The sequence below is a fragment of the Pangasianodon hypophthalmus genome, chromosome 24 (genome assembly GCF_027358585.1).
Source record: "Pangasianodon hypophthalmus isolate fPanHyp1 chromosome 24, fPanHyp1.pri, whole genome shotgun sequence".
In the NCBI taxonomy this organism is placed as follows: domain Eukaryota; kingdom Metazoa; phylum Chordata; class Actinopteri; order Siluriformes; family Pangasiidae; genus Pangasianodon; species Pangasianodon hypophthalmus.
In genome coordinates, this window is record NC_069733.1 from 4,429,186 (window position 1) to 4,444,974 (window position 15,789).

At 38.3% G+C, this 15,789-nt stretch overlaps 2 protein-coding genes across 4 annotated transcripts; both read left to right on the plus strand.

Moving 5' to 3' along the window:
* The first annotated feature begins 1,424 nt into the window (after nt 1-1,424).
* LOC113542618 (rab5 GDP/GTP exchange factor) lies at nt 1,425-9,173 on the plus strand. Of its 3 annotated transcripts, none has more exons than XM_053229202.1 (9): nt 1,425-1,565; nt 2,616-2,796; nt 3,235-3,362; nt 4,713-4,864; nt 4,975-5,044; nt 5,237-5,372; nt 6,335-6,426; nt 6,792-7,048; nt 7,134-9,173. In XM_053229202.1, the coding sequence occupies exons 2-9, from the start codon at nt 2,639-2,641 to the stop codon at nt 7,458-7,460; spliced, it is 1,320 nt and encodes a 439-aa protein (XP_053085177.1). In that variant the 5' UTR covers nt 1,425-1,565; nt 2,616-2,638; the 3' UTR covers nt 7,461-9,173. The 3 variants fall into 3 exon arrangements, with proteins under 3 accessions (XP_053085177.1, XP_053085178.1, XP_053085176.1); XM_053229203.1 differs by having other exon boundaries at nt 1,439-1,561; XM_053229201.1 differs by lacking the exon at nt 1,425-1,565 and adding an exon at nt 1,592-1,708.
* A 1,808-nt stretch (nt 9,174-10,981) lies between these two features.
* psmd9 (proteasome 26S subunit, non-ATPase 9) lies at nt 10,982-15,221 on the plus strand. The gene is made up of 6 exons (XM_026939993.3): nt 10,982-11,149; nt 12,539-12,641; nt 13,153-13,346; nt 14,153-14,254; nt 14,364-14,452; nt 14,790-15,221. Exons 1-6 carry the CDS (start codon nt 11,024-11,026, stop codon nt 14,815-14,817), a joined length of 642 nt encoding a protein of 213 aa, XP_026795794.3. The 5' UTR covers nt 10,982-11,023; the 3' UTR covers nt 14,818-15,221.
* The last annotated feature ends 568 nt before the right edge of the window (nt 15,222-15,789 follow it).

The following is a 15,789-nucleotide window of genomic DNA, read 5'->3' on the forward strand; positions in this document are numbered from 1 at the left end:
GATGAATCAGCAAGGTTGTGTTGTGCTCGCCATGTTTCAAGTCCATCACACACGTCACCACTGCCAAACTTATCAAATTCAAAAAGACTGAAAGTGTTGCGGACCAACCGAGAAGTGGACGTCCACGAATATCCACTGATGAAGACAAACAGTGTGATGCTGGCAAACACAGTCTCCTATGCATGGAGACTTTTGGGACACACGGTAGTAAGGTGAGGCTGGTGACTTTTTCTATAACTTTTCTATAACATAAGTGAGAACTATCTTGTCTCTCAGACATGCCACAGCATTAAAACTAACTATAAACCTTTAAAATTCTCGATGTGTCGTTCATTAATAAATTAAACATCGTAATTGTTGCCAAATCGCTGTGGTATAAGCAGAATAACACACTCCAGACTGTGCTGTTGTACTAATACTGTATAATGCACTCCGTTGCACGTTGTGCCACATCACACCACCCCACCACTCTTTCTGTTCCTTACTGATAGAAGGAGTCTCTGGTGTCAGGGCTTTGTAACAGTCAGTAAGTTTTCCACCACAGGAAAGTGTTCAGGACAGAAAACGTTGTGCTGTCTGGTTTCTAGGTCACATGACATGCTGCATTTTTTTGAGAGGCTGGTGAGGGAACAGCTGTTTATAGCTGCTATAAAGTAAGTGACAATTCAATTCAATTTTATTGTCACAAAGCAGGTTTACAGAAATATGTAAATTCAGGATATATATTCTAAATTTATGAATTTATCCCTAACAAGCAAGCCAGAGGTGACGATGGTGAGGAAAAACTCCCTGAGACGATATGAGGAAGAAACCTTTAGAGGAACCAGACTCAAAAGGGAACCCATCCTCATCTGGGTGATAACGGATAGTGCAATTATTAATAAATCTCTTCTATAACTGTGTACTACATGGACAAATAGTGCAATTGTGTAACCAGGAAATTTGTTATAGCTTTCACATGAAGTCTGTTCACTGATGGAGACTTGACTGTAAAACTGTTCATGGGAATTGTAGTCCTAAAGCTTTCACAGCAGTTGTAGTCCAAAGCCATCTTCATGGTTTCTAAGGGGTAGCATCCTCAGTAATCTCATATAATAGGAACTAACTTGTTTGACGAATGCTCCACAACATTAAATGTAACTATAAACAGTTGAAAAGCATGATGTAGCGTTTCAGTAATAAAGTGTAAAGTAAAATGGTTGGTAAATTGTTGTAGTAGAAGTGAAATGAACCGGCCGCATCACACCACCCCGCTGTGTTGATTATTTTCCTACAACAGCACGCCCCGCAGATGTTTCTCTCCTAATCTAACCGGATTTAACTCCTATTCAACAGGTGGCGATGATGGACGCTGTTATAACCGCTGTTAGCCAAAATAACGAAAGAAACGGGTCACGTCCCAAATGGCACAGAGCTCCCTCCGTGTAGCATGCTAAAGTAGTGCGCTTATTAGTGTTACTGAAGCCCCACGGCCTTCTTTAGTGCGCTAGTTAGTGCCCTAGTGCGCGGTTTGGGACGTTTCCCACTTTGTAAGTTGACGCTACGGGAAGTTGGCGTTGAGGCAGGTAAATTTTATGAAGTCTCTGAAGATTACAGTAAAATTTTAAAAATTAGCCTGTAATTAGAACATTTCAGCTATTAGCTAATTAGCACTGTGTCAAGATAACTAGCTAGTTAATCTGTCACAACATGTCCGCGCGCCAGACAGGTTAGCATAACAAGGCAACTAGCAACAACGCAAAATAAAGCTCGGATATTTATTAAAGTACTAAATTAAAACAGTTAAAACTATTAAAACTGTCTCAGAACTGAATCTCTGAAGCTCTTAGCTTTGTCTCTTTAAACTAAGCTAAGTTTTAACTTCGGTTTTGCGTGGACTTTTATTAACTTTACTTCTGCATTTAATTTTATTAGCGTTTTGTTTCATAAAGTTAATCTATTTAATTGGCAAGTTTTGCTCAGCTTTACTGTCATTGATTTATTAATTTATTTGTCATTGAACAAAAGCTGAAAACTGGTTAAAGTAATGGTCACGAGTTTGTCATTAGTGCTGGCGGTTGAATCGGCTCCTTTCCACGGAATCGATTCGCAACACAAATGAATTGAATTTGAATTTTTTTTCTCTCTCTCTTACTTCTAGTTAATTAGACTTGTGTGTAGAAAACGAAAGTCTTGTGTGATATGACACCAAGACTCTTTGTTGAATAGGGTTGAGATTATAATCTAAACAATGTATGAAGTACGCGAATCGTTTCGTTTTAAACCTGTAGTTCGAAAGAATCGACTCAGTGAATCAGTAAAAGACTCAGTAGTTTTCCATAGGGAGGCATTGTGAGTTTGTATAACTTACTTTTTATGTAATTGGCCAATTGTTGAACACCAAAAGGACATTTCCAACCTGTTCAGATAAGAAATTCGTGCTCAGAGTATATTTTCAGTGGGTTAACTGGATAACTGCAGATCTGATTTTGCAAAAATAAGAGTTTCTGTTTTCCTAGATGGATGTGATTACTATGAAAGTATTATCTGGTGTGGCACATTTCACTTCTCTATCAGTGTTCAGACGTATGAATGCGTACTGTACAATGTTGATCCTTCCATCATTCCATCCTTAGGTGAAGGAGTGGATCTGAGGAGGATGTGGGCCGGGCAGAAGCGAGGGATCCACGTCACACAGGCTGAGCTGCTCTGCAAAGATGGCTGTGGGTTTTACGGCAACCCAGCCTGGCAGGGATATTGTTCCAAATGCTGGAGAAAGAGGACACGCAAGACCGAAACCAGCAAAGAGGATCATGGGTAAGAGTTCTGATTGTATCTGGACTTGCCTCATAAACTGTAGACGTGGTGTGAGTAGCAGTAATGAGGCACTGCACATGAGGCACGTGCCAATACTTTTAAATGATGATATTTGCTCAACGTTTTGTAATGACTGCGTGAATTTGTATTTAATAATAATAATTAATGTCTACAATTGACTTCGACATACATTTCTGAGGTAGTTATTAACCAACACAGTTTGTGTGTATGTTGGAAATGTACATGGCATGTTTAAATTTGGCTAAAATAAAGATTCTGTCCTTAGGATTGTTTATGAATGATGTATCTGATAACAGGTTAATGGGTGATGTGTGATTTTGAAACAGTGCTCCTGAAATTAGAAGCACATTTTAAAAAAAAAAAAAAACTTTCTAGCAGCTTGTCATAAAAATCTTTTTGTTTTGTGGCCACGGTCAGGCTCCATGAAGACGGAAGTTCCCAGCTTAGCTTTTCTAAAACCGAAGAGAAGAAAAATGCAGAGAAGGGTAGAAGGTCCAACACTATTATGCGCCTCTTCTGGGGAAGTTCTTCACCACCACGGCAAGGTATTAAAGTGTATAATGCCCTTATGTACAGTAATAAACTGTTTAATAGCCTTCAAGCTTCTAAATTAATGTTTTCACTTGGAAAATTGGAAGTCCTTACTTGCTAATTTGACTCCTTTGAATTTCTAAGCAATATTTGGTCAAACAAGTTACAAATGTCTCTTACTTTAAATGTAGGTGTTCAGCAAAGACAGGTAGTTTAACAATCATCTGTAAACTACCAAGCATGTTCACAGCACAGCTGATTGACGTTTAGTGACACCCACCAAAAAAAAAAACATAAGAGGTGAAAAGCATCAAAATGATGACTAAATGGCAAAACAGTGCCTCATTAATGTGCTTAATCTTCCAGTAATGCAGCTCGGCCATTGCAGTGTGTCGGCTACTACAGACACAAACTCTTCCTCCTTCTAAACGACTGCATTTCTTTTGCTCTAATCAAATGGCTAGTCTTATTTGTCATAGTTTATGGACTTGTTCTGGATTGCTTTCTTTCAAGTTATTAATATGAAATGAATGAGTTTCACAAAACTTTCAGTAAATTCATGCGTGTAACTGAAACACTAAGCTATTTAAACTTATGTATTCTGTATAGAAAATTTTAGCAGCTCGCACCAGTTATACGATCTGAAGCTAGTTCTCTTTATACAGGTTCTCTTTATACATAAATTTACACAAACTCAGGAACTTAAACGTGTTCATATCCATTTCGATTAAATGAGCCCAGTTGTTTGGCTACATAATGCCATTTGTACATAAACAGTTTCATAATGTACAAAAATGAGCTCTTAGCAAGTGACAATAGCTTGACTGTGCAAATTTTTCTAATACTACTGTAATTATTATCACTCAGATTATTCAGCTTGTTTTTAGTCAGATTCGATTATCCAGCTTGATGCTTTTACTCATTTCAAGCTTTACATTTTCTTATTCTATTGACAGATTTTGCCTCTTTCTAGAAATAAATGCTTAAAATTAGAAATATTGTCAACTGAGCAAGACCATTTCAAGCTTGAAAGTACAAAATAAAAAGAAATAAGCTTAATGATGTATTTATTTTATTGTATTCTTGCATTGGAACTACTAGATAAATTTGAATATATTCGAGATATTTTTGCTTGCTAGGGTATCATTGTTTGCAGCACAGCAGAATAAGTCTGCATTTAAAACAAATGTCTGCAAATCATGACTTTGCTGATTATTAAAAGATAGGTGGCAAAATAAACAAATAAAAAAACCTGATCTAACTATGTAGAGGTTGGTAAAGTTCAGGATTTTTTCCAAACTATACATTTACTAGAGATGGAAGACTGACTGTCTGTGTCTCTATCTATTTTTCTATTTTTGCAGAGTCTCCTGAAGGCCAGGAAGCAGCCCTGAAGGCCTTCCAGAGCCTGGAGCCTGGCGATTTCCCCGGCTTCCTCAAACTGCTGCACAAGCCGTCCTCACAGCGTCTGCACTCCCGCTGCTCAGCCTTCCTCAACACCATCGAGGCTTACCGCGTAAATCTCTCTCCTAGCCTCCTGTTTCCTACCTGTGCACTTCAATAACAGCACAACATCTATCAGAAACCATGTTCCTGCTCATACATGATCCTGTCTGTTTGTTTCAGGACCTTCCTGTACAGAAGCAGTCAGACCTGGTGCAGGATTTCTACCAGAATATTGCAGTTCACTTCAGTGGTGAGTTCAGCAAGCTGTCTGCTGGAAATAAGATTGTTAAACCTTGCTGTGGTTCGCTCAAGTAAATGTTAAGTGTTCATGGGGATTGTTTTTGTCACGTTTACATCACCTCTACAGAGCAGGATTACTGTGTGTTGACTCTGTGTGGCACTCGTAATGATGAAAACGCTCAAATCTTTCCTGTACGTTCAGGTCTGTCCGAGCCGCAGGTTTCTCAGATGATGGAACATGTCGAGAAGTTGATCATGACTCGTCTCCACAAGTGGGTCTTCTGCCATGACAGCTGTGATGACGAACAGAAGGATCTAACACTCCAGAGAAGGATCAAGTAAGTGCTGATGCTGAGGTCTCTCGTTATCAGTAAACAATATGCTTCTGAATCCAGGAAGTGTTTTAATTGATGCGTTTTACTTCTGTGATTTATATACGTGATAGGTGTCATAGTTTAGATGTTAACTTTATGAGCTGCTTGGATTTATTTTGTTTCAGAGCTCGTAAAATAATTAGTTAAAAGCTCCCATATGCCACTTATTCCATGTTTTGGTTGCTCAGTATCTTCACTGACTAGGCTAAAAAGTGTAATGTCATGTTATAATGTATTGTGAGCTAGGCAGCTAGTTAAGTGCATTTATATGGATTAAGGGAAATGAACGTGTCTATGAATTCCCAGAGAAAGAATTATTTTGTCGCCATATCCTTATGTAGCGCTTTCACGTTTGCGCCCTCTGTGCACCCTTTGGCTATGAGATACATAAAGGATAGCGTGTAAGTCTGGTTAGCATCTTTATTTTCTCTTGACAGGCATGTTTTGCTAGCAGGAGAGTTATGATGGCAATTTATTATTATTATTATTATTATTATTATTATTTTGCAATTTATGTTGCTCAGCTTCGTCAGTGTTTCCGCGTACGTGCATGTTCTGAAAAGACCGTCTGTAATTGTTGTACAAGCCAACTAATATGCATAAACATCGTTCCACCGTCAACCAGCTTGCATCTCGGCTTTTGGGTGCAGTGCAGCGGGTGGTGGGATTCGGATTATGCGTGTTACATATTAAAGCTACACACCAAACAAATACTTTTGATTTCAATAAAGATTACTTTTTTTTTTTTCTTTAACTGGTTGTTGAACCTACTTTTCCTCCAGGCAGCTACAAATAAAAACTAATAGCCCTGACACAATTTGTCCATGCATGTGATTGTTTTATTTTGTTTGTATAAGTCAAAGAGTAATATAATGATTATTTTAAATTTTTTTCTTTGATTTTATTCCTCTGTTTTAATCTGACAGGTCTTTGAATTGGGTCACTCCTGAGATGCTGCGTGTGCCTTTTCCACAGGGTGGCTCAGACACCAGTGACCCGTATTTACCTGCAATTACAGGTGATGACCTGACAGCAAAAAAACCCTCTGCTTCAGTTACGAACACGATGAAAAAAAATCCTAAATTGTCACTTGCTCATAAAATTTAGGATTCTTGCTGACTTTTGTATTTATGAAAGCTGTGTATATACACACACACATCTAAGCATATGTCCAAAAGCATATTTTGAAAAGTTTGTACACTCGATTTATGCTCATGTCAGTGTGTATGCACCGTATTGCTAAATGAGGGTCCTGCTTTAAACCTGTTACGCGCAAAACCTTATTTCGTTATTCCGTACAAGATTAGGCATTCATTTTCAAAGCAGATTAAATACAGTGCTTTAATCTAATTTGAGAAATCTTTTCTATGTTGTATCCCACAGCCATCATAGAGATGGACGCCAAGCGTGCGCCTCAGGATAAACTGGCCTGTTTGTCCAAGTGCAGTCAGCACGTTTTTCAAGCGCTCGCCTCAGAGAACAGGCAGCCGGCGAACGCAGACGACTTCTTGTCCGGTCTGATTTACGTCGTACTGAGGGCCAACCCGCCCCGTTTGCACTCGAACATAAACTACATCGTCCGCTTTGGCCTGCCACACAGCCTGATGGCAGGGGAGAGCGGCTACTACTTTACAAACCTGGTGGGTTTACAATACTACATATATACATATATACATACCTATGGGCCATTCATAGACTATGATCTCTTTTTCATTCTGTCTTCAGTCGTGCACTGTTGCCTTCATTGAGAAGCTGGACGGCCCGGCGCTTAACCTCACCCCGGAGGAGTTTAACAAATACATGCAGGGCCGAAGAGCGCCTTCCGGGCCAACAGAATGTGCTGGCCAGAGGAGAGCCCAGGAAAACCGAGAGCAGCTGGAAAAGATAAAGAACCGACAGGAGAAGGTCGAACAAGGTGTACGTGCTCTTCAGGAACAGCTGGATTTGTGGGTACGTTCTGTGCAGGACCAGATCGATGAAGTCAGGGCTCAGTCGGTGTTGGTCCTGAAAGACGACGTAGCTGAGCCTCAGCCTGGAGAGACTGTGTGCTGACTGTTATTTAAAGAAAGCAGTTTCCACTTTGTTTCTCAGTGTGCTGAATCTGCATGTTGGATTAAAAAAATGCAGATGAGAAGAATTTAAACAGAGAAAGATGGTACAAAATCTTTTAGCTTCTCTGCTACTTTGCACTGGTGCTGGAATCCAGAATTTGCCAGATTGAAAAATTTATTAGCACTGTTTTTGAACTTATGACTTATGTACATGACCTAGATGTAAATACTGAAATATTCAGCAAAGGACCCGTTTTTTTATTTTCCACAATATGGAGAGAAAAAGCATATTCAGGTTGTATTGCTACACGTGGTGATTGCAGCATGCCCTTTAGTACATGTAAACACTTTGGTGAACACGGGATTCGTCACAGTTAAAGACGGTGCGAGGCATCAATTTGGACTTTCTTCTGCTAAAGCAGCGTATGTGAAATATTTCATTCTCTTGCAATATCAGTATTACAATATTGCAGTGACAATTAACAACTGATATATTGTGCACTAATGATTTAAGACAGATGTTTGCCCAATGTTAACTCGGTACAGTACTCTTTTTTTTTTTTTTTTTTTTTTTTTTTTTTTTTTAAAGTAATAACTCATAATTGAAGTCAGTTATATTCTGTAGTTCCTTACTAGGGTCTCAGGGTTTCATTTATAAGCTTGGCTCATTAGCCATTACTGTGTCACCTTCACCAGTGTGTTTTAGCTCCTGCCCCTTACAGGTCACAGTTTAAAGCTGCTCATCAGTTCATCAGGGACAAAATGCTATTACTGAGCACAGCAGGGTCAATGACAATGTCATCAGTGAGGCGTATGGATCAGTAAAAACTCCTGATTTATATACACGTTTGAGGAAGTTCATGACAACAGGTTCATGTCAGGTTGGTGTTTATGGCAGTAAGTTCGTAAGCTTTAGGCTACATTAAATGGAACACTAAAACCTCGGAGCTGTAATACTCCCAAAATCTCAATGTTTTGTCCAACATCTGCTTAGAAGACGTGCCATAAGTCATCCAGTGACCACATAAGGCATTTGTTGGATGGAGTAGCCTGAAATCACTCTGGAAGACTATGCAAATAAACATTTAAAACTTTTAGTCATTATAATCTGGGTGTAGATGCCACCCGAGTTCCGTGTTAACTGTGTTATGGAGCACTGGTGGATTTACTCGATGTTTTTGAATCGCAGTACTACTACTAAATCTTCTTCTGGCAAATTAATGTGTAAAGTTCTTGTTAAGTTGGTACCTGTGATGACCTTTATGTAGCTCTTGACGAAATGTACTTTCTGTTTGTTTTCTTATGTTATATTTTCTGTTATACCTTTAAGATTTTGTTTCTGTTTGGTGGAAAAAAAATCCACAAAACAAGCAGAACGTGGCAGTTTGGTGCTGGTTGGAGAAAGTTATAGACGCAGACCGTGTCTATGATGTCGCTATTTTTCTTCCTGTAAGCAGTGGTGAGATTCTTCTGAATTGAGCGGTGTGTATACATTCCAGTGTCTCAGGAGTGTGTGTCCATACTGTTAATTAATGAAGTATGATGCAGTCTATGCAGTTATTAATGAAGAACTATGAAATTGTTTTGTATCTGTTCTTTTACCACTCTGGAATGAAACTGTGTATTTACATATTTAAAAGGAACTCTTTGAAAATAGAGCAAGAAAATAAATGAATGTGAAATTTAAACTTATTAATAAAAGGAATTCAACAGATTCTCTTTGCTTCTCAGAGTTGTCATTGAGGAAGATATTTTATCACACTGCTGCATAAAGTTACACGTCACATTACTGTATTTCTGGAGAATAGACAGATGAAAGGCTTAAGAGTGTGTGTGTGTGTGTGTGTGTGTGTGTGTGCGCACTCTTAACAGCATTGAAATGGCTTTACCACATTTACTGATGTCAGCTGTTCAGCAATTCCTCTTTCTGAATTCCACTGAAATACTAATCACCACTTTTGAATGAACAACAATTTTTTTATTTTTATTTTTTTAAATGTTCCTTTTGCTACAGATATAAGCCAATGTTCCATTAATTGCCTTTCTAGATGTTGCACGGTCACGGGGCAGCACGCTCATTGCCCCATTTAGCTTCATGGAGTTATTATTGGTCAAAAGGAAAACTAATGAGAGCTAATAGAGGCCCATTGGGACAGGAATCACGTTGCCATGTGCTCGGCTCTGTAATTATTTTGGGTTGAGGAGGATGAGTGGACAGGTCAGTTATTGACAGGGTTGCCAGTTTGGGCTAGTTTAAAAATATTCTGAGGCTGCTGAGATCTTTTTTCACAGAAATAATCAGAATTAAATCTAATAAATTCTACAAACAAAGGCAAACTGCAGTGTGTCTGTGATGGACAGAAGCATTTCTCTTGTAAGATATATTGCGAGGATTGCAAGAAGGAAAGGAGGATTATGGAGTGGTTAATGTCAGAAATGTTTCTGCACCATGGTGACCTTGTTTTCCCCGTAAAGACTGAGACAAAAAGAGAAAAATGTGATTCCCATTTCCAATGCCTGAACTTTGTGGGAATAGTTTCAGGTCTTTTGTGTGGTTTTTGAAATGAATTTGGGCTGGACATTTTGATGAAACCTGGCAACCCTGGTTAATAATATTAGCTCTTCTTTGCATCTCAGTGGTGAAGTCTATGGTCTCAACCTGCTGCTAGATCCAATGAATGATCTTTATTAAAGTTTTGGAAATGTAGAATTACTTTTATCTACCACAGAGTGAATTAATTCTTAGTATTAGCCCCTTTTTTTTCTGCTGAGGTTACAGTGGTGGAGATTACTATACACTACTTGTTCCTGTTGTAGTTATAAGCCTAATTCCCTGGTTACTTGATCGATTGGGTTACATCTAAAGCTCAATATTTTCATTCAATCATTCGTCTTCAGGACCCGCTTTATTCTGGTCAGGGGTCACCATGGATCTGGAGTCTATCCCAGAAACACTGAGCATACGAGGTAGGAATACACACACTCACACACACAAAGAGGCATTTTACCATGAACAGTCCACCTACTGGTGTGTTTTTGGGCGGTGGAAGGAAACTGGAGAACCCAGAGGAAACCCACATGGACGTGAGGAGAACATGTGAATAGACACGTTGAACTGGAGAGTCTGGAGCTGTGAGGCAGCATCTCTGTGCTCTGTACCACCCTTAACTTATAAACAATTTCATCGTTAACCAAACCGTGAAGAGATTCTGTGAAAATATTACCGAGAGTCTCCATTTGAACACTGTATAACAGGATGGGGACATGGGAGTGGAACTCTTAGCTCCTAACTTAGTCTAATATAATAATAATAATAATAATAATAATAATAATAATAAACCTGGAATTGTTGCAGAATGGCTTAACATGACATTCTAGTCATGTTAAACCATTTCAGACGAATTGTTAGGTGAAGTTTCCAGGCTCTTCATGGAAATTTTTGAAGCCTCCTTTTATAAAACACCACATGCATCATTTCCATGCCAATGAGATGAATACCGCAACGCGTTTCCCAGAGGTGCTAGTTTGTCCCCTTTGGCACGCCGTACGTAGTTTTGGTCAGCCATGAAGATGACGGAGGAAAACAGTAATAATCAACCTGCTATTACAATGGAGGATGTCCAGCGTCTGATTAAAAAGAAAGATGAAATCGAGGAGCAGATTAAAGCATACTACGAGGTGCTAGAAGATGTAAGTGTCCATCAAAACAGTCAGTTATAAACAACATGAAACCTTCTGGGGAGCTGATTAGCAAGTAGCTGCTACAGCTAACGTGTGACTGTGTGATGTTTATTCTGCTCTGTTTGTTTGTTTGTTTGTTTGTTTTAAAATAACGCTGTACTGATGTTTTGCTAGCTAATAAATGTTTTAACTAGCCTCAGTCTGTGGAATTTAAACTTATCTAATGAGCTCAGTGAGGTGGTTCAGTAAAACATAAACACAAACACATGCTGAGAGAATAGCTCTGTGAAATAACATTAAATCACATTAAATAATCCACCAAATTTATTTTCTAAATTGTTAATGAGAATCTATATTGGGTACTATACTATATATTGTAGTATATTATAGTATCTATATACTGGGTGATGTGGTCATCAGGAATTCATCTGCAAAACTATTGTCCTTGAAATTAAATAAATAAATAAATGATAATAATAATTGCATGAACCTATGAAGCCATGCTTGTGATATCAATACTTAATAAAAATAATGCACAAAAATGAGATGATGAAGTTGTAATATTAGGGAATGAGATCTTTTAGTTTTGGCTGCAGCTTAGTAACATAAAACACAACTCACCTCCAATACATCAGCGTAATTCATTACATGTTGGGAAAAAAATAATAATTCACTCTCCATTTTGCAAAAAATGCTTATTCTTTTTTTGGCCCTTTAATGCCGCATCTTGTGCTTCTTATACTTCTTCACTTCTTATAAGATACCTTTATTGGCATTGTACAAGTACAACGAGATATCGTTTGGAGCAAGTCAGTCTTATTAAGCTATGGCCATGACTTGTGGCCATGACTTCATTATCTCATTCCCACAAATTAATTATCTCATTCTCATGCCTTACTGAGTTGTGGCCATGTCTTTATTATCTCGTTCCTGTGACGTAATTATTTTGTTCCCCTGTTTTTCTAAGTCATAGCCATGACTTACTTATCTCGTTCCCACAAATTTGTGACTATCTTGTTCCCCTGCCTTACTAAGTCATGGCCATGACTTCATTATCTCATTCCCATGAATTAATTATCTCGTTCCAATGCCTTACAAAGTTGTTGAAATAACTTCATTATCTCATTCTCGCAATGTAATTCATCTTGTTCCCGTGCCTTACTAAGTCTTATATATGACTTAATTATCTTGTTCCCGTTGTTCCCATGCCTTACTAAGTTGTGGCCATGACTTAACTATTTTGTTCCCATGACATAATATCTCATTTCTACACATTAGTTATCTCATTACTACCTTTTAGTTGTGGCCAAGCATTGTTGATTTTTAGGAAGTGATGTCACCTTTACAGCAGAATTAACTAACTGTTCTCACGTTTATTGTATCTGTGGTGTATCACAGCAAGGTGACGTGGGCATGGACGCACCTCTAGTGGACGTGGAAGGCTATCCTCGCGCAGATGTGGATTTGTTCCAGATCCGAACAGCAAGACACAGCATCTCATGTAGGTGACTGCATCTGGGAAATTAAGGCTTGCACAGTTTCATTTAGATGCACCTGTGATGTACTTTAGAAGACAGCCACATTGATTGGTACATTCATTCAGCTTCAGTAAGCACTGTATCCTTGTCAGAGAATATCCCAGGAAGACTGGACATGAGGGAGGAATATACCCTGGATGGCCAGAGCACCATGCACAGAGGTTTTCAGAGGTTGGAGGAAACCGGAGAACCCCTATTGAAATATTTGGGGACACCTGAAAACACATGAAACTCCACACACTTGGAATGAGTGTGTGAATGTGTCCTATCCGGGACTGGTGCCCTATCGAGGGTGTATTCCTGCCTCGTGGCTCTGGATCAACTGACCCTGACCAGGATAAAGAGGTTTCTGAAATGAGTGGGAGTGATGCCACTGAGACAGATGGCCTTCACCTTGAGTGAAGGTGGAATTCAGGGAATACTACACTGGACTTTTTTAAATATTCAATTTTGTTCTTTTGTCCTCGCCATAAGGTTTGCAGAACGATCACAAAGCCATCATGGTGGAGATCGAAGAGGCCCTTCATAAGCTGCATGCACGGGAAAGAGCCAAGCGTGAGCAGGACCAGGCAGAAGCGCAGATGGAGAGAATGGAGCAGGACGTGTCGTTGCCGCCCCCTTTTGCTCGAGTGGATGCTGTGACTCAGGGATCCCCTGCTTATCAGGCGGTGAGGTTTAACCCTCCTGTTCACTGTTTAGCCCTGGATTTAATGTTGACCATTTCTGATTTCCTTTGGTCATTTTAGCAGTGTAATCCGTATTTTAACATCATTACAGATGTTAGTAATATGAACAACATGAAGGGAAATGGATACAAAAGAAGGGGTAGCGATGGGACCTACAAATAATGTCTGTATTATTAATATTCATACCAGTGATTTGGCAGTAATTAATGTAGTCATCAGAGAAATTTTCTGTTAGAAGAAAAGTTTTTAGTATTGATCAGCTTTCAGTGAAGTTTAAATTCCCTGTTTTCCTGGTTAAACCCTCTAGCGCCACCAACAGGCCAGTGTTGACCACTTATTTCTGTTCATAACTGTAGAAACAATTGTCATAGAATCATCTTTCTAATTTTGTATGATTCCTTAAGTCATGTCAGGTTCAAATCAAAAGTTCTCATAGGATTTATAATTTATAACCAAGTGCCAGCAAACACCAAACCTGTTTAAGGCCACACCCTGAAGGTCACCAATACGTGATCATTCCAACACTAGGTGGTTCTGTAATTAAATTATAAACCAAAATGCCAATGAAAATGTTTCATTATGGAAGCAAATGAAAGGAATCGAGTCCGTAACTTGCATATCGCCACTGTCCATTGCATAGTGCTTGGACCCCTTAATCGCAGCTTGCAGCTATATTTCTATTCAGAATTTTTCTTTTGGATAAATCAGGTTTGTTTACAAAGCATTATAAAGCTAAATTAAAAAAAATTTGGGGTGTGTTTTAATATTTTACTGCTACTGTTTTTCAGGGTCTGTGCATTGGTGATGAGATCATTGAGTTCGGCTCAGTTAACCCGAGCAACTTCCACAACCTGCAAAACATCGCTTCTGTGGTGCAGCACAGTGAGGGGGTACGTGAAATCATTCAGCTGATGAAAATGTGTTGTGTTTTATATATGTGCAGCCCACGTTCCAGTGAAGTTCTCATCTATCTCATACCTTATTTATAAACTCTGACAGAAATCTGTGAGTGTTTCAGTGATTCGGAATGGACAGAAAGTTCGTCTCAGCTTAACTCCACAACGCTGGTCTGGAAGAGGCCTACTGGGGTAATGGCTCCTATTTTTTATATTTCATACCAACAATGCTCATTTCATCACTTTCATGGATGCACAATACTCATTAGTTATGATAAGAAATGCATAAGAAATACTGTACATATAAAGTATAAAATAAAGCGTAAATGGAAAGAGTTATTATATAAGGAATAAAATACAGTTGGACACTTTAGGAAAATAATTCATGACGTGGTGGTGTGATGCAGCCCAATGTGAAGTGGAGGATTATTTTCCATATTAACAACTTATACTTGTGCTCAGCTTGACTTCGAACATAACACTCTATTCATCTATTTATTTATTCAGCGCATTTTTTTTCTGTCAACAGGTGCAACATCGTTCCTCTTCGCAGATGACCGAGATAAGGAAAGCTCACGACCCGTTCAGGCCAGAGGGCTTGTCTTTGAGCCAACCTGAGCACTTTTTGTCACTGAGTGACTAAACACATTCTACATTTTCCAATATAATGTGTTTAGACAGGTTTATTTTTCAATTCATAATTACACTGATTACACATTAGTACATTTAAACCCAACATATGCATTTGTATTTAGTGAACTGTTATGGCATAAAAAAAAATCCAGACCATTTTCAGGAAACTGTTTCCACACTACTAGACAATGAATAAATCTTTAAGAAGTATTTCTTTCTTGTTTCTTTTGTATTAGTTCTTTATAATGTGCGAAAGAGGAATTAAAATATCAGATGAGGAATTAAAATGTTAATTCTTTCTGTTACAAATTAAAGAGAATATTTTCTATTATGGGTGTATGTCCTGTTTTGTACTTCCCTACAGTCTACAAAAATCATACATGAAATAATGGCCTCCGATAAATAACTTTCAGCTTTCAGAAATGAATCTGCTAGCTTTTCACAGTGAATTTATTTCTAGGTATATAAAATAGTTTCACAGTAAAATATAAAATCATCTGAAAGTAGTAGTCGTAGTGCACTTAGTATTATTGCTAATAGTCGCTAATAGTCATATTGCTGTTACCTGCATAGGTAAAGTATATGTATCTTTAAGCAGACTGAGATAGGTTACCTTTCACAACTTTGGAAATAATGTTTTTAATAATACTGCATGTAAAACAAACCTAATACAATCCATCAAGTTTCCTTTAACATAATGTGCAGGAAGCTTACTACGTATTTAAGCATGAAATATTTTAACCTGTATGTCTTAGAGGTTTATATTGTTTGTCTCATCTTTAAGTTACTATTAAAAAAAAAAACTATTAATATGAAATGTGATCATTTACTGTATTGCCATGTCTAGTGCTGATTAAGAAATATACAACTCCTTATTTTTAAATAATAATAATAAT

Bases quoted from the DNA above. Each gene is read 5' to 3' on its own strand.
- LOC113542618 (XM_053229201.1), top strand. The intron at 2,797-3,234 runs GTAAGAGTTCTG...GGCCACGGTCAG, and splicing joins ACCAGCAAAGAGGATCATGG to GCTCCATGAAGACGGAAGTT. The intron at 6,427-6,791 runs GTGATGACCTGA...TGTATCCCACAG, and splicing joins GTATTTACCTGCAATTACAG to CCATCATAGAGATGGACGCC.
- psmd9 (XM_026939993.3), top strand. From the start codon at position 11,024: ATGAAGATGACGGAGGAAAACAGTAATAATCAACCTGCTATTACAATG. The intron at 12,642-13,152 runs GTAGGTGACTGC...CCTCGCCATAAG, and splicing joins AGCAAGACACAGCATCTCAT to GTTTGCAGAACGATCACAAA. The intron at 14,255-14,363 runs GTACGTGAAATC...AAACTCTGACAG, and splicing joins TGGTGCAGCACAGTGAGGGG to AAATCTGTGAGTGTTTCAGT.